The 26696-nt window shown below is 35.9% G+C and overlaps 1 protein-coding gene across 10 annotated transcripts in view; it reads left to right on the top strand.

Annotated features, from left to right (window-relative positions):
* MIB1 (MIB E3 ubiquitin protein ligase 1) overlaps positions 1-26696 on the top strand; it is a 130948-nt gene that overhangs the window by 60682 nt on the left and 43570 nt on the right. For 2 of the 10 annotated variants that reach the window (XR_012040923.1, XR_012040924.1), the window contains exons 15-21: positions 1014-1175; positions 6705-6886; positions 8196-8388; positions 10527-10605; positions 12208-12321; positions 13490-13590; positions 18831-20064. Coding sequence is in view for 4 of the 10 variants with exons in the window: in XM_072852645.1 (XP_072708746.1) it covers positions 1014-1175; positions 6705-6886; positions 8196-8388; positions 10527-10605; positions 12208-12321; positions 13490-13590; positions 18831-18971 (972 nt within the window). In the remaining 6 variants the exon portion in view is untranslated. Of the gene's footprint in view, positions 1-1013; positions 1176-6704; positions 6887-8195; positions 8389-10526; positions 10606-12207; positions 12322-13489; positions 13591-15843; positions 16082-18830; positions 25287-26696 lie in introns of those variants that run through there. The other 8 variants (XR_012040922.1, XR_012040926.1, XR_012040927.1 and 5 more) reach the window with 8 other exon arrangements.

Genomic DNA, 26696 nt, shown 5'->3' with positions numbered 1-26696 from the left:
TAGATCTGAAATTCTTTGGTTCCAAGAGGCTGAGATCCTTGTAAGCATGCAGATTCTGAAGAGGGAGATCCCACATCATGTATTCCTGTTTCTAGGCTATGACTTTTGTCTCTGCTGCTAATCCAAATTTTGCAGAGTAGCAAAAGCTCAAAACTAAAGTTAAAACCTCAGCTGCTATCTACAGGTTTCTGAGTAGTGAAAATGACAGGGTTTAATTTTTAGGGGCAATTGTTATTTGTCAGCATGCGTTGATTTGTTTTGTTTAACAGCATCTTTAAGAAAGTTCTGGTGCATCGAATTATGGGACGGCTGTATGCAAAGGCAATATGAATAGGAGGGCCTGTGCAGCCTTATGCTTGCTTTTCATGTCATGTGACCTGGAACGTGTGTCTAAAATTAGCATTAAAGATGAGTCTTACAGTTCATTACTTTCCAAAGTGTTCTAAGATAGTATTTAATAGTGTCAGTGGGTTTTATGTCTTCTGCTGAATAAGGATGAACCTAAGTACATGCTTAACTACTTTGCTAATGGGAGGAAGATACTGTAAATTAAGTTGTAAAATTTAGCATGGTGTGAAAGCGGTGATTTTTGTGGTCATTGAAACCTAATAGTGAAGAATATATACATATCTAAAGTATTGCCCACCTGTTCTGTTTCTGATATATTGCTGTAATATGTTACCTTGTTTGCAGGCTATCTTGTAAGAATTAAAGGTTTGGAACAGTAGAAAGAATCCTGTAAAATAGCATCTCTTGTAGCGCTCCCTCAGAGCATGGGCAAGCATTAGGCTTCTGCTGAAATAAGCTTGATATTTGAAAGAGGTAAATGCTTCAGTTGAGGACTGAGCTCCAAGTATGGCAAATAAATTTAAATAAACTCAACTGTGAATTGTAGCAAGATAAAAGAATTTGGACCTCCTGCAGCATCCTACAGCATAGTTTCACTGAAATTATTTTTAAAAGGAATAAATAGCTTTTTTTTGTGTTTTAAATCTGTTTTTCTCTCGTTTCAGCTCTTAGTCCGTGCAGGTGCTAAGCTGGATATTCAGGATAAAGATGGGGATACTCCCCTGCATGAAGCCCTGAGGCACCACACCCTGTCACAGCTCCGCCAACTCCAAGACATGCAAGATGTGGGCAAGGTAGATACTGCTTGGGAGCCATCAAAGAACACAGTAAATAAAATGCATTTATTTATTCCTTTTTTTTCCTGCACATTTGTCTCTTTATTTATCTAGTTTGTCTAGTTCTGTACTGTTGAACTGGTTTTTGGCAGCGTAAGTTTGCATAGACATTCTGCATTAGACTGCAGTGTAGGCAGAAATCATATTGTTATATGTGGCTTTTCACATGTAGTCATTGTCTTTGTTAAAGAAAAATATGGGTTATTTAGTTCAAAATATTTCTACAAATCTGTCTTCCATAGTGAACATGTATGGCTGCCAAAAACTCAAACGTAGCTTTTTAGGAAAGAGAAATAAACAGTATTACAGTACAGAATAAGACTAAAATTATGTTTTCTGTGATTCAACATCTTGCATGTCTTTGTAGCTTTAATTGTTTAGTTGCTTCTATAACGTTCTGAAAGTTTATTCTGTTAGAACAAGGCATTCTTGATCTTTGTATGTTTATTGTTTTGTATCTTTCTGACAGAGTTCATTTCAGAAATTGTGCTGTAGTAAGGAAATAGTCAAAGAAACTCCAGGTACTAAAGGTCAAAATGCTTTATTGAAAAAAGAAACGCTTACGCCCAAAAAGCTGTGTGAACATCATATGCAAAAATGAAGTTTATATTTTGCTGATAGGCAAAGGAGAAATGAAATTCTGGAGTGATTGGGATTGAGAAAAACAACAATTTTGTCTTTAAATATTAAAGATGCATAACATAACAGTGGGTCAGATTTGCTGAATCATTAGTTACCAGTGTCATAATGTTTTTTCTAATTTTAAGTGTGGGTGGTAGGTTTTTTGCATTTAATTCAACCCCCCCCCCCCACCAATGTTATTAAAAAGCATTTGTTGTACAGTAGAATTACTGTTTTGAACAAAGGTTTTTCAGACTGGTTACTTAATCTCACTGAAATACACTGGAATAAGCTTTGAAAAGAGATTTAAAATATGACTGGCATATGTAAGAAAATGCTTGTGTCCTTTTAAGTGAGAGGAGAAAAGCAATTACAGCTCAGTTGTTTCCATGATCTGAAATGGACTCTGTGAGAGGTGGCCAAAATACTTTATGTGCATGTATTTAACTGTGAAATGCATGAACGGGAGGTAAATACTTTTTCTCTGGTTCAGCATTTCATAAACAGGTTTCTCTGTTGCCCATCTTATTAGTGGCATCCACAATAAAACTAGAGTTGTGTTTTCAGTTTTTAACACAAGAAGTGGAGTTCTCTTCTACTGCCTTTTTAAATTTTAGTTTTGGGGGATTTTATATTTCAAAGAATAAGTTTTTCTTCTAGTTTCATTTGACATGTATCCTTGGTTTAAAAAAAATAATTACACTTTTGGTTTATTTCTATTAAAATAATAATTAAAAACAAAGGGCAGGGGGGAAGACACCACAACAAGCAAACAAACAAATCCCTGCATGATTGTATCTCTGATCACCTAAAAATGTTCTGATTTTTTTAAAAAAATCACGATCAGCCAGTACCTCCTATGTTAGCTTGATCACACTATTGGTCATCTTTTTGCCCTTTGTTTAGCTGCATAGAAATTTTTTGCCGAACTAACAAATTTGGGAGGTTTAAATGGTGCAGAGAAGATATGTGCCCGCAGAGAAGAGGTGGAAACTTGCTGATTTTAATTTTATGTGGCCGCAACATAAGATGTGGCTGAAATGTAAAAGATGGACTAAAGCCTGGCTAAAATATACCTGAAAACACTTTAAGATGATCAGCAGATCAAACTATCTTGAAAATGTTGTTTTGTGGAAAATAGTAAATGAGAACAATACTTGTACCTATCTACCTTTATTTAAATAAAGGTAATGTAAAAATGCTATAACTAGGTTTTACCAGTAAACAGTTCTAATAATAAGCCACCTTTGGCCCAAAATCATATATATTAAAAAAAAAAGAGACAGGATCTAGGCTGCTAAAGTATGTGCAGGCATCTGGACCTTTAAAGCTATCCAAGGACACATTTGTAATTTGTAATTGCAAATACAGGTGATGGATAATAGAGGATAAGTAGGATTAATAATTTAGTCTGGGAAACAGAAAGGCTTTCTTTTTGTGAACATGATGACTTAAGTTAAACTGATGGAATCTGTATTTTTTTGATTAATTTTTATTAATTCCTTTAAAGATTGGGATAACATGTCAGATTCCTTTAGTCTATGTGATGGCAAATCTGATATGTAAATCTTTAGTATTTTAGAGCTCATTTTTGCTTGGCTAAATTTTAATTAACTTTGGGCTACTGTCCTGAAGATGCCAACCTACTGAGCCGTGTGGGGTGGTGCTTTGTAGTATAGTACTTCAACAAATAATGATTTCTTTTCTTTTCCAGTTGAATAAACTGAAAAATAACAAAAATTTCACTTGCAGGATTTTAGTTGTTTTTCATATTTGATAAAGTTGGTTGGACAGCAACTTCATTGAAATTTTACCGTTTGTTACTTTTTGCTTTGAGCTTGGTTTAAAATACAAAACAAATTTTTTGCTGATATCATGACCTTATTTCATAAGTGGAATTATATGGAATGAGTTCTTTAGCATTGATTTTTAGTAGTTCCTTTTGAATGTTAACATTGCTTGATGTTAATAATTGCTTAGTTGCAATGTTGCAGTTAATGGCTTAATGTTGTAATAACTAAAACAATTTTTGTCAGGTTTCTTCAGCTGTTTTTTGATAGACTATTTAAAATGCATGTAATGAACAATCTTGACGGTACACAAAGCCCTACACATTTTAGGCATCAATCTGAAAAACATTTCTGTGTTCAAGTGCTGTGAGCGGTGAACCTTATTTCTTTAAATAATTTTGAAGTTTTTCATCCAGCATGTTGCGATGATTGTACAGCTGGGAGGAGGAGAAATTTTCTGAAGTAGTCCCCACCACCACAAAAAAGTCATTTCAGTTGCTTTGTTACAGATGCAGTGTTCCTTGGTCTAGGGTACTTTTTATTCTAAATAAACATATTATTCCCCAGACTCATTTAGTGTAATTTATTTTAATATAGGTATCTTTCAGACCCTGAAATGCTTTTAAGATTCAAAATGATACCACTGCCTAAATCCTAAATTAAACTAAAGAAACTCTAATGGAAGTCAGTTAGGTGTTTACAGCTTCAAAGATAGCTCAGTGGTTACAATTACTTAGGTGATATTTATACTATTTGTATGGATTACAAGTCTTCTCCCTCATAGGTGAATTGGCTGGGACTGGCTTGTGCTGATGCATCTCAGGGCTAGCACCCTCCAGAGGAGGCTTGCTGCAGCCATATTAGGCACTAAGGCATAATGTTTATTTTTGTGCATGGGTGGTTGGTTTTGTTTGGTGTGGTTTTGTTTTTTTTTTTTTCCTTCTGTGTGCCTGAAATGTTGCAGACTACCAGAGAAGTGTCATGGGATGCAATATTGTCTTGGTGTGTTTAAAGCATACAGCACACAGAGGCATTTTAGGACTCAAGATTTTTCTTGAGTAATGTTGATGACTGTTCCAGGTGGAGGAGCCAGTCTTGGCACAGTGTATATCCACACTGAGTGAAGCAAATTATCCTGTTAGCTGTGTTTGATTTTCCTTTTGGAGACACAATAGCTGTTTCGTTCAGGAACAGCTCAGAGCCCATGAGGTGCAAGTGTGGATGGTAAGAGAACTCTTGTCCCAGCAAGTAAGAAAGGACTACAGCAAATTGTCGGTGTAGGCAAGCTTTCGAAAAGTCTACTCTGCCAACCTTGGAGCAAATCAGCTTTCACTGGGTGTTGTGCTACCTTGGCTGGATTACTGACATGGTCCAAGGTACTTAGACTGAAGCTAGATAAAATCTCTGCTTCACTTCAGCCAGTGCTGTAATTGAGGTGCAGAAAAACTGTCTGAATTTATAAACAAAAATGTTCTGTGATCTGAAACAGTTTCTCTCCATAACTTCCTGGTTTTCCTGGTATGAAGTCTTTCAATCTGTACTGTTCTTACCTGATCATAGGGAAGAATGCAGGACTGTGAGTATCTGAATGCATGAAGTGACCTTCAAGAGTCCTGTAGCACCTCAGTAATACTTAACTGATATCAGAACTCCTGACTAGAAAAAAAGGTATAGACTGAGGTTTAAAAAAAATTGCTTCCCTAGAAAACTGGCTGGCTGTATGATGCAGTTACCAAATCTCGCAGTTACCAAGGCAGGGTAAAGACTTCTAATACATACTTCACGTGCTGCAAGACATGGACCCAAGCCAAGCCTTTTTCTTCACAAGTCACCTCTGAGGGATGGGAGAGATAACTAGAGGGGTTTTGAAAACTGTTTTCTTCATAGTTCAGACTTCAAGATATGCAGCCTTTAGGGCTACAATGACAGCTATCTGGTATTTTATATTTATTCCTGTATTCCGTTGTGTCTAAAATAGCACATCTAGTTCTTTTAATACAAAATGGTTGTTAATCCAGCCAAAATTACTTAATTTTTAGGGGTGATACTTGGCACACCCAGCTTTTAGAAGACCAGCTGCATGGATAGATTGTACAAACAGAAAGTGGCATAGAAAGATGTACATCAGTCAAGTTGGGCACTTAAACCAATTAATGGGAAATAGGTGCATACAAAATCCTGCCTCTGTCCTAGTGTCAAAGCCTTTGTAATTCTGGAATTCAGCACTTAAAACTCCTTGAATTGGAGCTGTCCCAGCTGTGCCAAAGCTGTTCCTTTGAATATAGTCTAGTGTTGTTTGCTGAGGGATTCTTAGTGGTGCCAGCAGTTTCATGTTATATGTAGTCTGCATTATACTTATGCATTTTATCAGATTGAGCTTTAATACAAAAAGATGTTGCAGCAGGCCCAGAATGCTCCAGAGTAGGTGAATCCTCTCCTTGCTGGACTCTGGTAGTGAGCCTTCTCTCTTTATTTTTCTAGCTGGCCCTGTGAATCATGCCTAATAGGTACACTAATACAGAAATACAGTAATAGTTGTAAAAGGGTGAAGGAGCATTACATGATTAGGACAGGAGGTCAGGTATGTGAGTTCAAATCCCTCCAGGCTGAGAAGGCAACTGAAATCAAGTCTTTCTTGGACAGGTGCTTTACTCACTAGACTAAAAGTAAGTGTGCATTCACTTCTCTGCCCAACTATGTTTTCAGTCCAAGTGTGGTGGTGGTAGCATTTTGTCTGAACCCCATAATTTCAGTATACTTTGAGTGTATTCTGAGTATACCCACTGGGACTTTGCGCTTTGCAGTGCTTATATAGAAGGACAGCCACTTCACAAGTGAATATAGGTGTGCAGGAGACTGAACACTCAATAGCTGAACTATTCCTTGCTGAATTTTAGTTCCTTAAAGGAAAGCTGAGTATAGCTGACTCAGAATTAAGCAACCATACACTTGTTTTGATTTTAGTTCCAGAGGCACTTCCTTGGGCTTACAGATTGATACGTGTGTGTGTATGTGCATGTGCGCATGTCAAGTAGTTTTCCTTTAGCCAGACAATTCCTAACTGTTTAGAGAGTCTCTCAAGTTGCTTACGTATTTGGTTTTTTTTCAGTTAATAATGGGACTTGGCACTCAGGGAGCAGAGAAGAAGAGTGCAGCATCTATTGCCTGCTTCCTGGCAGCCAACGGAGCTGACCTCAGCATTCGTAATAAGAAGGGTCAGTCACCTCTTGACCTCTGCCCTGATCCTAGTCTCTGCAAAGCATTGGCTAAATGTCACAAAGAAAAAGTCAGGTTTGTATATTCATAAAATACGCAGTTTCCAAATCTCTGCTTTCTATAGATTAACTGATGTATTTAAAACATTATGCCTTTATTAGCAATAGTGTTAAAACATACAAGATTTTTCTTGACTTTCAATTAATTCTTTATATTCTAGTACATTGAATGCTATTTACAAATACATTAGTTGAAACTTTCACAAGTCTTACAGGACTTTCATACATGTTCATGTGGGAGGGAGGAGAATGGGAAGGTGGCAGTGTGCAGGTGAAGGTTGGTAGAACTTCAAACCATCCCAGAAAAGGGGCGGGGGGGAAATCACTGAAAGAATAACTAAGCATTGGGACAGGTTACCCAGGGAGGTTGTGAAATCTCTGTCCGTGCAAGTTTTGAAGACTGGAATAGGCAAAGCCTGGTATAACCTTGATGCGAACTCAGTGCTGAACCCGCTTTGAGCGGGTGACCTCCTGAGTACCTGTCAATCTGAATGATTGTATGATTCTGTAAAAGAGGGGGTAGGTCTGATGTCTCAGAAGCACTTCTCTAGGAATTATGATTTCAGTGAAATGTCATGTTATCAAGTGCATGCAGTATGAGAAGTTTCAGCTTGCTACTTGTCCTAGTTGTATTCTCACCATTGGCTTACACAATTCTCATCCTTAATTCCTGTATGGAAATAAAAAATGTACTTTCAAAATGTCACGGAGAGAGAATGTTGTTGATGCTGCCCTGGTGTGTAAGATGCTTATTTTCTTCAGAGTCTTCCTGTCTGTGTGTGCCTGTCTGTCTCGGCCTCGTCCCTGTGGCTGTTCTTTCTCACCACCTTTTATGGGCTTGTGAGGGCTGTAGGAATGAGCTGGTTGGGTTCAACGCGCGCTCCCTCTGCTGGGTGAGCAGCAGCATAGGACAGAGATCCGAGGTGAATTCACTGCGGGAGTTTGGGGGTTCTTTTACAAGCCTGTCATTTGCTAAGTATTGGAAATATATTCAAGATTAAGGTGTTAAGCTGTGCTCTTCTGAATCTACAGGGGTGTGTCTCTGTTAATAAACTCCTAGGATGGGAGGGAAGGGTTTTTTACGTTCATGAGATGTTATTCTAACTTGTGTGGCCTGTTTCTGTGCTATGTCTTATGTGAGCATGTGACCTTGTGCTCTGGTGTCAACTGTACATTTGGGAAAATGCAGTTCGGATTGCTTTATGATGATACACTGATGCCTGAATGCATAGGAGTATATAGATAAACAGCCGATTGGTGTGTATTTTAAATTAAGAATTTTAAAAATTCTTAAAAGTAAGTTTGACTGCAAGGTTTCTTTGTAGTGGTCAGGTTGGCTCCCGAAGTCCATCTATGATCAACAATGATTCTGAAACCTTAGAAGAATGTATGGTGTGTTCAGACATGAAGAGAGATACTCTGTTTGGCCCATGTGGACACATTGCCACGTGTTCTCTGTGCTCACCACGGGTGAAAAAATGCCTCATCTGTAAAGAACAAGTTCAGTCTAGGACAAAGGTAAAAACTTCCAAAGTTTATTGGTTCTCCTTCTGTAAAAACAGAAAAGTTTTTGTAAAATGGAAAAGTAAAAAAAAGAGGTCAAGGAAAAGCGGTATTTTGCCTTACAGTTATATCACTGGGTGGAATTAATTTTGCATTGTAATGATATTTTGTCCCAACATTGTACGTTACTCTTTTCTGTTTGCCTGTGCTCATGTCCTTCCTGCCCCTCATTCTCTCCACACCTTGCAATGTCTTTATTGTTCAGGTCCTCAGAGTTCCTAATTCATTCACCTGAGGATGCTTTATTTGAATAGATATTTCCCCACCCCCCCACTATTTTTTTTTCCATGTTAAGAAAAACTGCTGCTTTTCCTGAAGTGTAATTTCCTTCAGTAATATTCAGTTCTTCTGAGTTTTTATTCCTTAGAGCTGCTTGTAAAGATGATTTGCCTGTAAACTAAGTTAGTTAATATGTGCTTGTGTTTGAAGTTAATAATTACTTTCAGCTTTCGCCTTCTCTTTCTTTGGACTAATGAATTTCATTATGCTGTCGTTCTCCTTCAGAGTATCAACCAGTTGTGCCCTATTTTGGGGACTTAATCCCAGTAAGGTCCTCAGGTTTCTCAAATGGTTGCTCCCAAGTATTTGTGACTATATGGGTGAATCCCTATTGCTTTTCTGTTTGAGTGTTCTTTTATTCCCCATAATCACCAAGTCTTGTCCTTCTGTTGCTTTTTGGCTGTTTAAAACCAAACAAACAAAAAAAACCAACAAAAAACTCATGTTCCACACACAGGTTTTCTGGTCTGTAGAAAACCCACTCTATTCTTTTTATCTCTTTCCAAACACATTTGACTAGCCCGCTTCTGTGGTATGTTTTTTTTCTCTACCTCAGAGTAAATGTAGGAATTGTAAATATGAATTTGCACTTTTTTTACTATTCACTCTCTTATTCTTACTTTTTATACTGTTCACAATTCTGCAAAGCATATTTTCAAAGGCCAAATGTTAACATAGCGTGAGCTCCTTTTCTCTAGACTTTCCTTATAGTCAGTGAAAAGGTTCTGCCACTGGGTGATTCAGAGCAGCAAAGTAAGGCTTCTACTTCCACTCATCCATCTAAAGAAGCTAATCTATGGAAATCAGCTTTCCCAGGTGAAAGCTAACCTTTGTGGATGACCTTCCTATGATTTCTTTTGCCAAATTAGATTGAGAGAGTGGAATATCTGTTCAATATTTCTCTTATACTCTTCTATATAAAAACTTACGGTAATATCTGCAAGGCTAAGAAGTGAATGAACCCGGACAACAGTTCTATGAACTGGAAGAGGCGGTCAGGCCAGTACAAATGGGGTGGTATGTGGTGTCTGTGGCCACACTATATATACAGTTCATCACATTAAAGGGCTTGAGAAACCCTAACCCAGAATATTAAAACAGATTACTAGAGAAGTCACTTATAAGTGAATTTCATAGAATCATAGAATAGTTTGGGTTGGAAGGGACCTTTAAAGTTAGTCATCTAGTCCAACCCCCCTGCAATGAGCAGGGACATCTTCAACTAGATTAGGTTGCTCTGAGCCCTGTCTAGCCTGACCTTGAATGTTTCCAGGGATGGGGCATCTACCACCTCTCTGGGCAACCTGTCCTCATGTTTCACCACCCTCATCGTAAAAAATTTCTTCCTTATATCTAGTCCAAATCTACTCTCTTTTAGTTTAAAACCATTACCCCTTGTCCTATCACAACAGGCCCTGCTAAAACATTTGTCCCTGTCTTTCTTATAAGGCCCCTTTAAGTACTGAAAGGCTGCTCTCTGGAGCCTTCTCTTCTCCAGGCTCAACAACCCCAATTTAAGTACATATGGTGGAACAAAGGAGAAAAGAATAAAGAGAAATAAACATATACTGTCTTAGCTGCTTGTCTGTGTCTGTCAGTGTACTGAACATATAAATATTGCCAGCAACTACCTATTCTTAGAAGTCAGTGTGATAACTCATTGAAGTTGCATTTGGAGGTGCTGAATTAGTTAAAATAACACTAGGTGGAGCTTCTTAAAGTCCACATGCCTTGCCAAAGAGAGTGTAAAAGCAAATTAATGTAGAGAGCAGGAGATAAACTTTTCTCATATGTGTGTTTATTGTTCTTTACAGATTGAAGAATGTGTAGTATGTTCAGACAAAAAGGCAGCAGTGCTTTTCCAGCCTTGTGGTCATATGTGTGCCTGTGAGAGTAAGTAAACTTGACGAAAGTTCTTTTTGAAGTAATCTTGAAACAGAACATTTTAAATCAGATTGCTAAAAGCTCATTAGTAATCTGACTTCAGGTCCAATTTACCTGATAGTCTGGTGTGATAGAATTTTGGCATTATTTGGCATGCTGGTAATGAAATAATTGGAGGACAAAGTGGAGATTTTCGGAAATTCAGAAAGCAAGTGCTCTTCCATCTGAATTATTTAATTGTGATTAGGCTTGCTCAGGTTATAGAAGCCTGCTGTACATCATTAAAACTTCTGAAGTAATTAGAATTAATTTTATTGCTTTGTTGCAGCTTTGTGGGGGCATTCAGATGTGCAAATTGTGTTTTAAAATAATATTGTGAATAAATATTTAATATGCTTCATTACTAATCTACTAGATTAGTAGTAATCTACTGATCTACTAGATTTGCACAAGGGCTATATTTTTCCCTAAAAGACACATCATGTATCTTTGCAAAGAGCACCAGTTATGATTCACTCTGATTTATCTCGCGTAGCAAAAAAAGACATAGGAGATCTCCAGAATTTTTTTTGTTTTGGGACTATGTGGATGAGAATGCAGCCATCACCTTGTCACCAGACATTTCAGGGCTTTGTTGAAGGGTCAGTTGCCTAGAGAAGAGCAGTCCTTGTTGCTGAGGATCTACAGAAAAGGGAAGGTAATAATTCCCATAAGTAACTGCTTCCTTGGTCTCGCTAAAGTAGTCTGGTTTCTTCCTCTGTTCTGGCTGAGACCTGACATTGAATCACTGACTTTACCGTTATCCTGATCTGGCCTCTTTCACTGTCTGCAGTTGAAAGATGATGAGAGAAGTTTTTTATTAGTTTCCCAGGAAGAGGACAGCAAAAAGATTGATTGCTGTGGTGAAGGATTTCACCAGTGCAATGCACATCACTAAGTCTAAGCTGTAACAAGGACAGCAAAAGGTTTTAACAGATGTAGATTATTTCTTTCCAGATTATTTTCTGGATGTCTTGTTCAAGCAGGATAAGAGAGAGTCTTCAAATTTGTGTAGTTCGTAGGACCCACTCTGTCGATTCACAGTAACCTTCGGCATTTATGAAACATAATCATTTGCCTTTTGTAGAAGAATTACAGCCTCCTTTCTAGGATTATATCAAAGGCACAGGTTTACCCTTTTAAGGGTAAGGAGCCACACCTGTTTGTCCCTGAAGCATTAGGACAGTAAGTGAGATCCTTTGTTCTAAAGGAAAAAGCAGGTAGTCAAGACATTCTGGGAAGTTCAGGTCTCAAATGTATGTGATTTTACTTTTTTAACTTCTGTAATTCTTGTGGAATAGACATCCATTTGGAGAAAGAGGAACCTGCTCACTTGAAATACGTTAAAAGAAGATAAACAGAATAGGTTTACTTTGAATCCCAAACCAAGACATTGTTTATAGGTGTGATTTGCAGAAAATTATGTGAAGATGAACACAAGTAGTTATTTGTATTATAAGCATCTATTATGGTATTGCTAGACAGTTACTGCGAATAAACAAGCTCATGGAAAGGAAAGAAGAAAAATGAAATAGCATGATTCAGAGTTGATTTATTTCTCTGTCCTTTCAGATTGTGCAAGCTTGATGAAGAAATGTGTACAGTGTCGGGCAGTGGTTGAGCGAAGAGTGCCTTTCATAATGTGCTGTGGAGGGAAAGGTACAGAAGATACCACTGATGATATTTGTGAGTGATTCTAAAACCCATACTCTTTCACATTCCCCCACCAACTTCTTATTCTCGTTCTTTTAAATTACCTAAATCTTTCCTCTCCTTTTAAAAGAAAAGTTTAATAAAAACAGTGTTAAGCCAGGTGTCCATTTGCTGTTTGCACTACTTTCTACATTGGTAGCAGCACACATGTTGGTAACACCAGTCATTATGCTAAAGGATTGCTTCCAGCATCCAGAGTAGAAGCTGAAACATATATGACTTCCTGGCCCCTTATTAATGTCCTGTGAAACAAAAGTTGAAGATTGTAATTGTGCAAATGAGCAAATAAATGTAAATTTTTTTTTTTTTTTTTTACTTCTGGAACTCTCTGACTGATAAAGGAATGGTAAATATTTTGCTTCTAGGTACAAGCAACTTTCACGCTAGATCGTTCAGTTTTACATCTCCTGCTTTGACTAGTTTTTAAACTTCTTGTGACTTCTCTGAATAATTTCTATGAATTATTTGTATTTACTCTGTGTGTGTATATGTGGTATGCAGTGTTTGAATTGAGTTTATATGAATTGGAATATTAGGTCATTCTTGTCATACTGTTCCTAAATAGATAAATACAAGAATAATCCTTAAAATCAGGTTTTTAATGCTCTCACTGGAAATTTAAAATTTGTCATTTGAAATAATTCAACATTTTTCTGTTTCTTATAGTAACATTGCTTCCCAGATCAGTCAAATACAGCAATATTAATCTGAGCTTGTTCAGATTTTGAACAAACTACTTCCAAGATGCTTGTGCAGTTTTGAACACCGAATAGAATTGGCTGTGTAGATAAAAAATCTTTTCAGTGTGAAAGGATTTGGTTTTACTTTTTACATGTGCAAAAAAATTTACTGCAGGAACTTCACTGGCAAATGAGAACTCTGAGAACGTTAAGGGGCTACAGGCATTTTGAGCATTATTATTGAGGAAATATTTGTCAAAGAAGCATTGCCACTAAACTAAAGAAGTTCTTTTTGAGTTGAGCTGCAGTGATGTTGTAGTGAATTTAATTAGATTATCAAATATGTTTGACTAACATTATTTTAGATAATTGAAATATTGTAGTTAGCACACTGGAAATAATTATTCCTGTTGCATTAGATTGATGCATAATCACATATCTTTATTTTCTCTAAATTGCAGCAAGTGGAAACATTCCAGTTTTGCAGAAAGACAAAGACAACACCAATGTCAATGCGGATGTACAGAAGCTGCAGCAACAGTTACAAGACATCAAAGAACAGGTAAAAGTGCTGGATAAAAATTTTATGGACCACTAAAATAATGGAAAAAGCCAATGCATCTTCTGTTATTTAAAACAAAATGACATGCTGATGTGCTTCGTTTCTTAAATTTTAGTTAAATAACCAATATTTTTTGTGTGTGATGTGGCTTGTATGTCTCCTGTGGTGCAGGTTAAAAAAAAAAAAAAAAATCAAGTGGCCATGTTTGATAATCCATCTATTAGAGCATCTGTGTTGGTGTGACTAAAAAAGGATGCTCTGCCCAGTCAGTATGTTCTCTGCCTGTTTAGCTGACCTGAGTGTATAGGTACAGCAGAAGCTGTTTTCACAGAGCAGTAATAAAAGTAGATGTTCTTCACTGTTCTGTATCTACCTGAATCTTTGCTTGTCTGTTTGTGAACTGGCTTTGAATAATGGCTGGCAGTTACCTGTCGTATGAAGGCTACAGTTTATGTACTCTTCAAAAAATTGTGTGGTTGCAAAATTAAAACCTTTGAAAGTACTGTACATGTAATTTGAATATTTGGAATGTAAATTATAAGGTTTGTCTTTTGTAATTATGCATAGTGTTTGCAGGAGAAAATTTATACAAATTGACTGCAGATTGTATTGATTATTAATTGGTTAAATTACATGCAATTTAGAAACCTAATGAAAACCAAAAATTGTTTCAGATAACTGACAGTTACCTATTTAAATTTATTCCATCTGTAAGTCTAGTTCCATTAGAAGCACTTAAGTAGTTGTCTACATGCAGAACCTTCCCGTGTTAAATTACGAATTGTTTCCTTGCTTTTCCATCTGAACAAAGAAAAACTTGACTTTGAGATTTTTCAGCAGTAAAGGACCTGGGATATCTGACTATTGTATGAACTTACTCTCTTAGAACCCTGATAATGTGATTTTTGGCTTCCCTATGTATAACACAATTGTAAGAAATTTGTCATGGATACAGGAAATAGAAGCATTCTTACTGTGTTTCTTGCCTTTTCCTCTTGTAGGCTTACAGCAGTCAGTAATACTTCAGTGATGGCAGCATCACATCTAGTCCTGGTAGTTGTTGCTCTCAGCTGTTCATGTGCATGAAAGCTAAGACTAAAGTGTTCAGATTGCCAGTTTTAGGGCACATATCTCTAAATGCCTGAAATCTGGGAGCTGATATGCTGTCAAGTTTTAACCTCAGTGGCATGTCTGTGAAGAGCTGTTCCTGTTGTATGGAGACTTGGCCAACACCCCAGTAACAGAAATTCAAATATCCAATTCAAAACAGATTCCTTTGTAGTTTTTGTCTGTAAAAGAACATGCAGATTAAAAATGGTCATTTGAAAAACACACGTCTGTCTTGATAACATCTGGAGTTTCTAGATATCTCTGATGTCATACATCTACTGTTTGGCTTCTGTTTTACTTTTTAATATTGGATGAAAAGAATAAGGTTACTGCTTTGGCATTTAAAATGATATATGCAAAACATGCAGATGAATGCTTAAATGCAATAATCTATTTTCTTCAGATATATTTTTTCTTTTCTGGTTACTTTATTTTAGGAGTTTATAAAAGATTGGAGTTCTATTTGGGTATGCTAATACTCTTACATATAGGGACATAAAAGGAAAACTACTTTATGTTACAGTTTTTCTTCTTGATTAGATGTGATCTCAGTGTTTTTCAGTTTTTCTTAGGTGCTCTTTTATTCTTAACAATTTTGTCTTACCTTTGGGATTTGCTAGCCAGAAGCTTTATAATATCAGAAGGTTATGCTGTATTAGGGAGAAGAGAATAATTACTTTGTACGTGTACTTTTCTACTTGTATTTTCTGGTTTTCATATTTGCAGTAGTAAGAAAGAGCTAATACTGGAAAGGTTTGAGAATTTTAAGTGCACTATTTCACTTTGAAATGCCCTTTTGTCCAATAATTTATTTGAAATCAGTATAAAACTGAAGATTGTTCAATGCTTCTGACTAGAAAGAGGTGGTTCTGGTTGTTCTCGTGTGCATCTTGGCTTGAGACTCTCTCATGTTTTCCTTAGTGTCTTTTCTGCTTAGTCTTGTGACAGGGCAAGTTGTGTATCATACTTGTGAGTAGCAAGTTGGATTTGATTAAACTTAGTCATCTCATCTTTTAAATTTGTGCTTGAAATGATGCACAGCATTCCACTATAGTTGTGTACTCTTTTGATTTGTGCTTTAACAGTTCAGTCTTCATGTTACATTGGTATTTTTGTACTTAAAAGTAATTTGTTCTCTTTCAGCAGGTATAATCCTATGTTTCAACTCATACCTTCAATGATAATCTAATATGTTAGTGCAGCAAGCTTTTAAAACCATTTCTGGTGCCAAGCAGAAGTGATGCTGATGTCAACAGAATCTCCCACATCTGATGACCACACCATTCTTCAGGGATACCCTGAATGTGAACCCTTTTGACTGTAATTGCAATACCTTCACTCCATTTCATACATAATCACCATCATCTGTCTATTATCTTATGTATGTTCCTTCACCATACTTACATCACTTTCTTTCTCCTTAAAAATAAATTTATTTTGTCACTGTGCACCTGTATATTGTTGGAAAACCTGTTTTTAGTAATAAGGAATTGATATTTCAAGCAGTTTAAAACACCTTGTTAGTGGTAAAAACTGATTTGAATTGCAAACCCAGTTATACTTAAAGGTATGATGAGCACTTTATCAGACTACTTTTACTTATCCAAAGTAGTAATTCTCACATAGAACAGGTATAGTGCCTTTTTATACCATTTGTTTTCCTTTGAAAGATGGGAGTCAAATGTTTCACGCAGATAAAAAAGGTAGAGTGTGGTTTCACACAGAGAATGTTCTAACTAATAGTACGGTAGAAACAAATACTGCTTATTTCCTGCTGCCGTGGCACAAATTGGGTATAAGGCATGCAGTGAAGTTTATTCCACTGTACAAGTCATATAAGCTGGTGGTTAAGTAATGAATGCTCCTTGAAAGTTGGATAAAACTCAGTTATTTGGGCTTGTATCCCATTGGGAAACTGCTGAACTAATCGAGAAAGTCCTTGTCAGAATAGAATTGTGTAGCAAACAGGAAGTTTGGTTGTTCCTGCTAGCTGAATTCTCCTCCTGTATGAAGTAATTTAAATGTTAAAATAGTATCATATTAAGAAATTAAACAGCTAATGTATTTTAAATACTCTGCATTTGTACTAAGCAGGAGAAACTGGGCAATTTGCTAATACTGCATGCAATTGCAGAAAAGATTTATAAAATGAAAATGTTAGGATTTCTGTCCTTCACTGAATGAAATAATCAAAAGTAATGGTGTTTGAACAGATTTTATTATTTCTGATTCCCTTGATGAATGTTTTCATTTGCAAATGATGGTGTGGCATTTGGAGAGAAACAGACCCTTGTTAACTTCAGTAATTCTGACATATGTAGCACAAAAGCAAATAATTAAGCTAAAAACATGGAATAAAGGCTACAAGTTTTTTCTCCAAAGATAAGATTTAGGTTTGCTTTGTCAGTCCTTTGTCGAAGGACATCATGTCAATACTCTCAGGTTACAAACACTTGTCACAGGACAGCTATATATTAATTGGAAATAGCTGTTTCATTGATATTTGATGACTAGGTCTTCAAATATCTGTAGGAGGAAGAATGCTCATTGTCCCATTGGGATGTGAAGGTGATGACTTGGTGTGAATGGAAAAATGAGCAGGACCGGCTGACAGACAGTTGGTCTTTTGCAAATGTTTAGTTTGAGAGTGTTGTGTTATAGTACTGTGGAAATTCTGACAAAGCTGGAGTACAGCATTTTTGGGAAGAGTGAAGGGGTTTTGTTTTTTTTTAAACATAAATTGACATGAGGTTTCATCTGGAAGTTTTACATTCCTGCTAGCCCATTATACTGGTGTCCTAGGGATTAAAATAGGCATTTGGCCAGATTCCATGCCAATTTAAACTCTGTATAAGCAGACTGATGGTGAATTTTTTTGGTCTTCAACTGAGCTGTAGGAAGTGATACCTATTGATTCCACAGAAAGTATACTTTAAGGTTATACTGAATAGGGTTCCTGCTATGGATTCTCTCTCTCATGAGATGAACAAACTGAAGTAAACCCCCAGTGATGAGTATGGAAACAAGTCACAGGTGCAAGGTGGTGATAAAATGAATTTGCATTTGAAATACGAGCCCTGTCAGTATTTCATATTATATATGAGATCAACATTTATGTTAGATATGAGTAGTGTGTCTCAGATCTGAGGACATCTTAGATTTGATTTGTTGGACTATAGAATGGTCTTAACAATTGTCATCTGTTATAACATCTATTCATTTACTAACCTTTGATAAACTGTTATAAATGAAATCCTAATATGGCTGCAATATGTTAATGGTGAAGGAACATGCCTTACCAAAACTTCAATTTCTGCATGTGACAAAAGGTGAAGGACAGTGTTCCTTAGTGGCTTGGTACAAAATGAATTTTGCTGTTGCAGAACTTTAGGAGATCTTTTTGGGCATTGGCTGTCACTTTAATGTTCAGCAATTAAAACTGATTTTAAAAGTTTGCTGTGCTACTGTTATGACTGAAGGTCATAGATTTATTAAATTGTTCTTAATTTGAAACTTGAGGTGTTCTTTTGGTTGAAAATCTAGATAACTTCCATGAACAAAGGCTGGAATTACCAATATTGAATCTTTACGTATAATATTGATTATTCAGCATTTTTATTACTTCTGCATGTGTTCAGTGCTTGGTGTTTAAAGGTAAGTATATGAATGGCTAGGTAGCCTGCAAAGAAATTGGTAAATCATTACCCAAGCATTGCACACATAAAGCTGTTTGTGGTGGTTTTTTCCCTGGAAGATTATATGACATAAAGGGGAATGTTGCTGAAGAATGTCTTAATGTTGCAAACTTGGGTAATGATACTGAAAATGTGATGTCAACCTACTACTGGATTGTCTTACTTAAACGGGTCATATGTGGAAAAAAGCTACATAGTTTTTGTGTTGCAATGGGGTAGGCAAAGCCCAAATATTGTAGGTCAATGTCAAGTAAAAATGTGATTTTTTTAAAAAAATATTTAGTTTTCAGGTTAATGGCTGGGTTATGCTATGACAGTGATCTGCTATGCTTAAGATGGCATATTTATTGTTAAATTTTAATAATTTATATGTTGCATATTCGACACTGTATCACTACTGCCATTGACTATGTAACCTGTCAAAATCTTTTACAGACTATGTGTCCTGTCTGTTTGGACCGTCTGAAGAATATGATCTTTCTCTGTGGCCATGGAACGTGTCAACTTTGTGGAGACCGAATGAGTGAATGCCCTATATGCCGCAAGGCAATTGAACGAAGGATCCTTTTGTATTAAGTAGTGGAACTAGTGTCTTTTATTAGCTTATGAAATAGTAAGAACATGTTGATGATTTAAATCTCCGTAAGTTTGAAAGGAAGTAAAGGGTTCTAATTAAAACATTTTTACTACCTTAGTACAGGTTCATTACATGGTAATTGTTTAAAGACTGTGAGCACACCAAGTAAGAGAACAGTATTTGAACAGTCAGCTTTTAGCTTTACTCTTAAAAAACATCTAAGCCTGAAGCTAATTTAAAGCAGTCTTTTTTTTCATTTTCTTTCTGTTGTCTTCTTCCCCTTAAAGCTTAAAGGGACAATCTTATTTTGATTTCGTTCATGTTTTTTAGTGTATGTATCAGGTGTCAAATGATGTAAGGGGTTTTTTTATGTTGTCAGTTAATATAAAATATAAATATTCAGGATTTTTTTTATGCTTTTCTGGAGAATGTTGAAATTTCCTGTGACGGTTATGATTCACAATAATTTCTGTCTTGAAATACACCATAATGCAAAATCAATACAAAGTGTATACACAGTAGTAATAAATATACTACTCCCCTAAGATCAAGCCTCAGAATACAATGTTAAGGTAATTCGAACTTTATCATGCCCTTTGCTGAGGATGGGTTGGGAAGGAAACAGTAAAAAGAAAAATTTAGTTTAGAAACAATATGTTCCCAAAACTGCACTTTAGTCTAACAGGTTCGAGCTGACTTAACTAGTGAACCTCTTTATTCTACTAGCCACATAATTTTGTATGGAATTGCTTTTAACTTGGCTGGAAAGGAAAACATTCAAGCAATGGGTCAGTTACCCATTTCAGATGAGTGAATTTGATCAATTGTAGAGGAACATATATATATATGTGCAGCCATTTAAAAATTCTGGGTCTATGAATTAGGAAAAACTAAAGTTTTTGCAAGATTTCCTCTCTTAAATTAGTTTTATTGTCTCCAGGCAAACAATGTCAACAGCAAAAGAGAAGATTTAATATTGCTTATTCATCTAAGTTGGATGTTAACACCAGAACTTATCTGTGGACATTACTGGGTAATACTGCAAATGAAGATACTGCTGACAGAGCAGTGAATTTTGTGAGCCATGCCTAGGTGAGTTGAAGTTGGCTGAAGGAGTTAGCTGTCACTGATGTGACAAAGAGATATTCCTGACCCCGAAAATGCTACTGTCAGGAACTGCAAACTATTAACATTTTGATAACAAGTACATCCTTCCATCTTTTTGCATGGAAGAAAGTATGCTGATTTAAGGATCTCTTGTAGCTAAAAGGAATGTGTGCTTACTCCTAAGTGATTTGGCAGTTTTCTGAGTGCATAGTTTATGTAGCCCTTTGCCATTGTGCAGACTTCATTTTGATGTGCTCTTGCAGAACAATAAGAAATCCATGCTGGAGTCACTTAGGTGCCTTACTTGCAGCTAAGATTAATTTCTCATTTGATTCTCATTGTGTTTGTCAAAAATGTGGAAAAAGGGATAGTTCAGGGGAAGATCCAAGAAAGGATAAAGGCATAAAATTGTGATCTCTTCAGATAAATTGATCTCAGTCTTTTGAAGCTTATGTTGATAGACCTGAATTGTGCAAACATTGGCAAAAGTCTCAAAATAATGTTACTAGTAAACTGTAAAGACAGGTGAACTTTTAACCAGTAAGGTTGAAACACTGAATAGAGTTTTCCAGGAAGCAACCAAGTTACATTGGAAAAATGTATGTAGAATGGCTTTCAACATAGCAAAGTGATGTGATAACACCGCTTTTCTATAGCCATCTTTAATCCTGATCCAGAATTGCAAATGTTTATCATTCTTTTCAGAAATTTTTCGTTGGACATAATCTCAATCTGGAGGCAATATACTAGTCTGTTTTATTTTGTATACTAGTAGTCATCTGTTCTCAGATAATCTGTGTATCTGTCGTCTTGGCCAAATCAAATTGTCCTCCCTTTTCTTGCTTCTTGGGTCCCTATTCTAAAATATCAAAATTGCAAGGAGCTTTGGAAAGTTTTTGATAGAAGGCTTTTTTGCAGTTCAGCATTTCACTGTCTCCACTTAAGCTCTGAGTGCATGTGAGCATTCACTGCAATTTTCATTTGGCCAATATGCATGTCACTAAGTCCGATATTTTTTTTTTTTTTTTTCTTTTTGGTAGCGTGTTTGACAGCTGAACTTTCTATAGTAGGCTTCAGTTTCCTGTCAGTCTTCCTCTAAAAATAATTTTATAGTAGGATATGCCATTTGACAATCCATTCTGAGTTTTAGCCTGTAATGCATCAGATCTGTACCTCGGTTTCCTCTGGCTCTGGTAGACATGTTTTGAATATTGTGTCCTGTTTATTCTTCAAGGGGACATCTATAAACTGTTGTCGGCACAAGGCAGGGTGGATTCCTTCTTGATAATGCAGCTCAAAAGTGAAATCTCAATATAGCAGTTGGCATTTTCCTAATTCTTTTTCACTGGAACAAGCCAGAATTACTTGAAAGTATTCCAACTTAGCATCAATTGAATAATTCAGCTGAGTAAGAACTGATCTAAAGCAACCTGGGTGGGAAACTGGAGTTGAATGTTAAATACTCCTTGTCTGCAGGAGGCACATATTGTAGCATAGATAGGTAAGTGCTCTGTTAGGCTTGTACTTTTCAACAGAGAAGCTGTAAGTTACTTTATAACACTCTTAACACTTGGATGCCATCGTAGTCCTATGGAAATAGAGACAATGACTGAAGATATCACTATAGGAGCAGCTGTAGTCTTCTATACTGTAGTCACAGCAGATGTATGTGACTGCATACAAGTTTGTGATTGGACTCATTTGGCAATGTTGTGTGCCAGTTGAAATTAAAGTATGTCAACTTGATGCTATTATGGTGCCACGAGAAACAGCTGAATTAGAAAAACTAAACTAACCAACATGCTTGAATTATTAATATAGGCCTCTTATTAACAGGTGAAAGAGCTGTATCTTATATTGAGAAGGCTACACAGTGCTTGCCTTTTAAAAAACTTAATGAGGAAAAATGTTTGCAAATCCAGTAATATTTATGGAAATGGATGTTTAGATTCACACACTGTCTTTGGATTCTGATGTAGAAGGTGAACTAGTGTTGTTGAGGAAGCTAGTAAGTTCATTCACTCAATTTAGTCCAGTATCATCTGTGCAACATGCACAGAGTGCAAATGTTTAATTGGATAACACTTAAATAATCAAAGGATGAAAACCAGAAGCTTGGAAGCCAAAGGGGATTGTAACAAGTAGGAGAGTTGAGGATATGTCATTGTGCCTCTGTCTTCAGCGAAAGATGAAAGTGTAAATCTCATTATTATTGTCAACACTATTATTAGGGAGCAAAGTGAAAATGAGAGAAAAATCAGTAATGCATTTATCTCTAATATACTGTAAAATTGTAAAATGTAAAGAGTTGCAAGCTTTGTTTATTATGATTATCCCCCAGTATTTAATAGCAGTTTTGAAATTAAATTGAATGAAATATCTCAGTTTGTTTCTTGAAACAATCAAGGTGGCACCTAGTAATATATATTGTTCAGATGTGAGGTATGCTCAGATGTTTAAGTAAAATACTTAAAATTTTTTCCATTTAGTAAAATACATGAACAGTCACATCAGTACACAGTGATTTAAAGTATAAAGATAACCTAAGAGGCTGACAGAATATGCTAAATAGTTGTAGCTTGTTAACTTCTGTATAACTGTTTGACTTATTTTTCCCAAACCTACTGTCTGTCACTTACTATACCCCAAGCTCATATGGCACTTCTCAAAATTTGGGCTATTGTTACCTATTTTCCACTTGTTGAAATACGGTGTACTTGTATGTTGGGGTTTGGAGGAATCCCTTTTTGCTGAAGTGGATACTGAAAATTACACTGGCAAGAGAATAAACAAGTTACTTTTGTAAATGTGAAAGTTTGATTAGGAGGTGTTGTTCTTAACTTGGACTGGGTGAGGATATAGCAGATTTGCACAAGTACTTGTGCCTTGTTAGCATAGTCTTACAATCTCTATTTTAGCTTCTTTTAAAGGTGTGAAATGGTCTTTTAAAAATAATCTAAGTACTTATTGTGTAGATATTTTCTAGAGGTGAAGTTTTATGTATGCCTAATTATTTTTAGCAGTATTAAATGCAGTTTGTGTAAACACTAAATTGTTTGAAGAAGCTGCTTTGAGCTAGTGATCTAAGCTTCCTCTACAAAATTAAATGTCAGAAACTTAATTTTACTCGTCCAGTAGCAGCTGGTGAACTGAAGAGCCTATCCTGTTTTTTTGTGCCGCGTGAGTCAAGTTTTCACTTAAAAGAAAAAACCAACAACACTACAGCCTAACTTTTAGCAGTGCTACCTCCTTTCTGTCAAAGTACTGAATTCTTCTCTAGTTGTTCTTTGTCTTTGGGAAGGGATGGGGAACACATCAGTTTTGTTTTGCTTCACCGGTTTTGATGTCTGAATACATTGCAAAGGTTTTTTACTGACTGTATAAATTACGTACAATAGAAGTGTGTGATTTGCCACAATATACATTGTATATCATTCTTGCATAAGTTGCTGGAATTCGTACTGTTGTCTCTTTATGCATTTCATAACTTGTTTGTGTTGACAAAGCAAAGCTGTTATCTGCAGAAGTTTTAGTATGTGCCATTTTTATAGCTAAGCCTGTGGTAAATATGAAAGTTCTGACTCAGGGCTTTTTAACAACTTAAACACGTTCACAATACTCTTCACATCTTGGAGAATATTGGAGATTTAATGACTGTACAGTGCCTTGATAGAACTATTGAATGGGCAGCACCTATAGAGTCCTTACAGAATGCAAGTATCTTTTGAATCCAGTTACTGAGTTGATGTTAATATAATTGTAATACCCCTGCCATGGATTTATAAACTTGTATATACTTTCTGTAAAGGAAAATTGGCAAATTTAGGTATTGTTAAGATTTCTGAAAGTTGTTTGATTGTTGCACCAGTCATGGGGGTCTAAAGGGCATAGTATTCAAATTTACAGAAGCAGCATTTGTGGCAAAGACAGCTGATAAAACATTCTATATGTGACATTTTTACTGTGAGGGGAGAGGTCATTGTATGAACAAACATGTAAAAATACCTGCTTTACTCTGGCCCAGTAAAGCTTTTATAAGAGAGAGAGAAATAATCATCAACAAATCTTCATGTTTGCATGCCATTTCATAGTTACAAAAATTTAAGTCTCATTTGAGCTTCTAGGAAAGCTTTCTTTGTCCCAAGCTTAGTGTCTTTATGAATGCAAACTATTATTATTAGAAAACAGGTTTTACTGAACCACAGGAACACTTTTGCTTTTGTTAAAACCAACTTTGTATTTTCAGTAATTTGTAGATTTTGACATGACTGTTTATTGGAGAAATTTAAGGTTGTCTGTGTGATTGTAGTGGATTTCTGTATGCAGATGGCATTATATAATAACTCATTAAAACTGCTTAGCAAGGTCTAAGCTTTTCAAAGGAAATGCTAATGTACTGTATGGTTAATAAAACTTACATAAGATGTATACTGACTTTTTCAAAATATTTGATTTAAAATTGTAATTGGACTGAATGAATACTGATCTTTGTGCATATGTCATTTGGAAGGGAGTGGTGGCTCATTTGACTTCCTCCTTCTTAGTTGTAATGATGTTACATGTCACCACGGAATTAAAAGATTGTATACCTGAACAAATGTTTGGTAACTCTGTTAGTTGTTGACATACAATGTTTAAAAGCACACCAGACTTTATTTATTGAGAAAGTTTGCAATCCAAACTTCAAAAAATTCTGGTTCTTGATAGTTTATCCCTGAATAGTGAGTTTGTAGCAACATCAGAAATGCTACGTGCCTTTGAATCTCCAAGATACTCAAATATTGTTTAAGCAGCACAGAAGAGGTATGAAGGATGGATTATGTTGTAACAACAAAAAGGTTGATTTAAAATTTTTATCTATGGCATACGTGCAAATTTTTCAGTAAATATGCAGTTTATAATACTGATTAGGTCTGCTGTTAAGTTGGTTAGACTCTGGGTTTACTTACAATTGAATGGCCTTTACAGATCTGGCTACGTGAATGTGATAATTTAAAAATCTCCTGCCAGATACAGTAACTCCCATATTCTGAGACAACAGTTGCTGCATCATAGTTTATACTTTTAGGATTCAATTTAATGGATGCATTCAAAAAAAAATATATATGTAATGAAAGGCAACAAAACCAACCAGACTTTAATGGCTTAGTGTTTTAATTTATCATAGTGTACAGGTGAAAAAGGAATTGACAGAATAAAAAGTTTGTTTCTCTCTTTCTCAGTTTCTTTTCATTTTTCAAAATTTCTTCAACTTTGGTTTATATGACAGGTCTATATGAAAACATAATATTTTCAGATTTTTCTTAAAGTTTTTATTTGAAAACAATTGATGCAAATTGTCAAAATACATTTTAAATAGCCACTTGTTCTTTGCCTTGGGACTTTAAAGCCATTGACATACTGTTCATACCTGTTCATTGATAGTGGTGGGAACGGCATTGGCATAGGGTTTAAGACTTGATCTCTGGGGTTTCAGCCCCTAATGTTGGTCACAATGGAAGCTGCTGCCTTTGCTTGTTTTTGATATTGATGTTTTTAGATTTTGAGAAGGCTGCTTCATACTGTACAATATAATTAATATAATACTTTATAATATAAATACTGTATAATTAATCTCTGTATAATGCACTTTGTTCTAACTAATTCCAGCTTATCCAATATACAGACATCTGTTTGTGACAGGGATGGTGAAACTCCATGGAGATTTCCTTTGGACTTGACGTTTAGTTAAATGCAGAGGGTGGTTCTTCATGGGTGTACTCTGTTTTATTTAGGGAAGAAAAATTAGCAGCAGTATCTGAATAAAAAGTGATAGCCTTCCTTTTCAGACTTGGTTTTCCACAATATGGAAAGGTAATTTCAGTTAGTCAGAAACAATGTCGTTGAAGATCTTGTTCTTGTGCTTTGTGCAGCCCTGTTCAAGTCAACAAAGTAGCATGCATTGGAAAGCTTTTACTTTAGAGAATAAAGCCTATCAGCTGTTCTTGATGCTTATGAAAAGGTTTTGGCTGAAAATTACTTTAGGGATTTAAATACTTTGTTCCCTTTGCAGTAATGAGAGTAGTATGTCCAGGCTCTTCAGGAGATACGAAGTTTTTGTTTTGTTTTGTTTTTTTAAAAGTGATCTTTAGAGTGATGCTATGATGGATTGAAATAGTTTAAATTACATTAGAAATCAAGAGCTGTGAGAGCTGATAATGTGTAAGTTTTATTCTGCAACAATGCAAGACTTCAAGTTATAGGAAATTTAGTGCAAAATCTCTTACAGTTAGGATTTGTTGGGACTTACTTGACTGCCCAAAAGTAGTTAATACAAAACTTAATTTCTGCACTATTGCCTAAAATCAGGAAAATACACTTGTGAGACTATCCTGACTCCTTGCAACACTATAACACCATTTCACTGAATTTTCCTTAAAAATAAATCTGAGGGAGGTAAGTAGACAAATATTTCCCCATGACGCTTGTGCATCCTAGAATGTATGCGTATTTCTTCCACAAGGGGTCAGCAGCACCCTCCATTTGTGACAAGTTTTTTGTAATATAAGCACAAAGCAAACAAGGGATAAGGATAATGATGATTGCATTAATATGTGGGTGGACCAGACCTCACTTGT

The sequence above is a fragment of the Ciconia boyciana genome, chromosome 2, assembly GCF_034638445.1.
Source record: "Ciconia boyciana chromosome 2, ASM3463844v1, whole genome shotgun sequence".
Classification (NCBI taxonomy): domain Eukaryota; kingdom Metazoa; phylum Chordata; class Aves; order Ciconiiformes; family Ciconiidae; genus Ciconia; species Ciconia boyciana.
The sequence above is the reverse complement of the archived record's forward strand: the minus strand, read 5'-3'. Positions and strand labels throughout refer to the sequence as shown.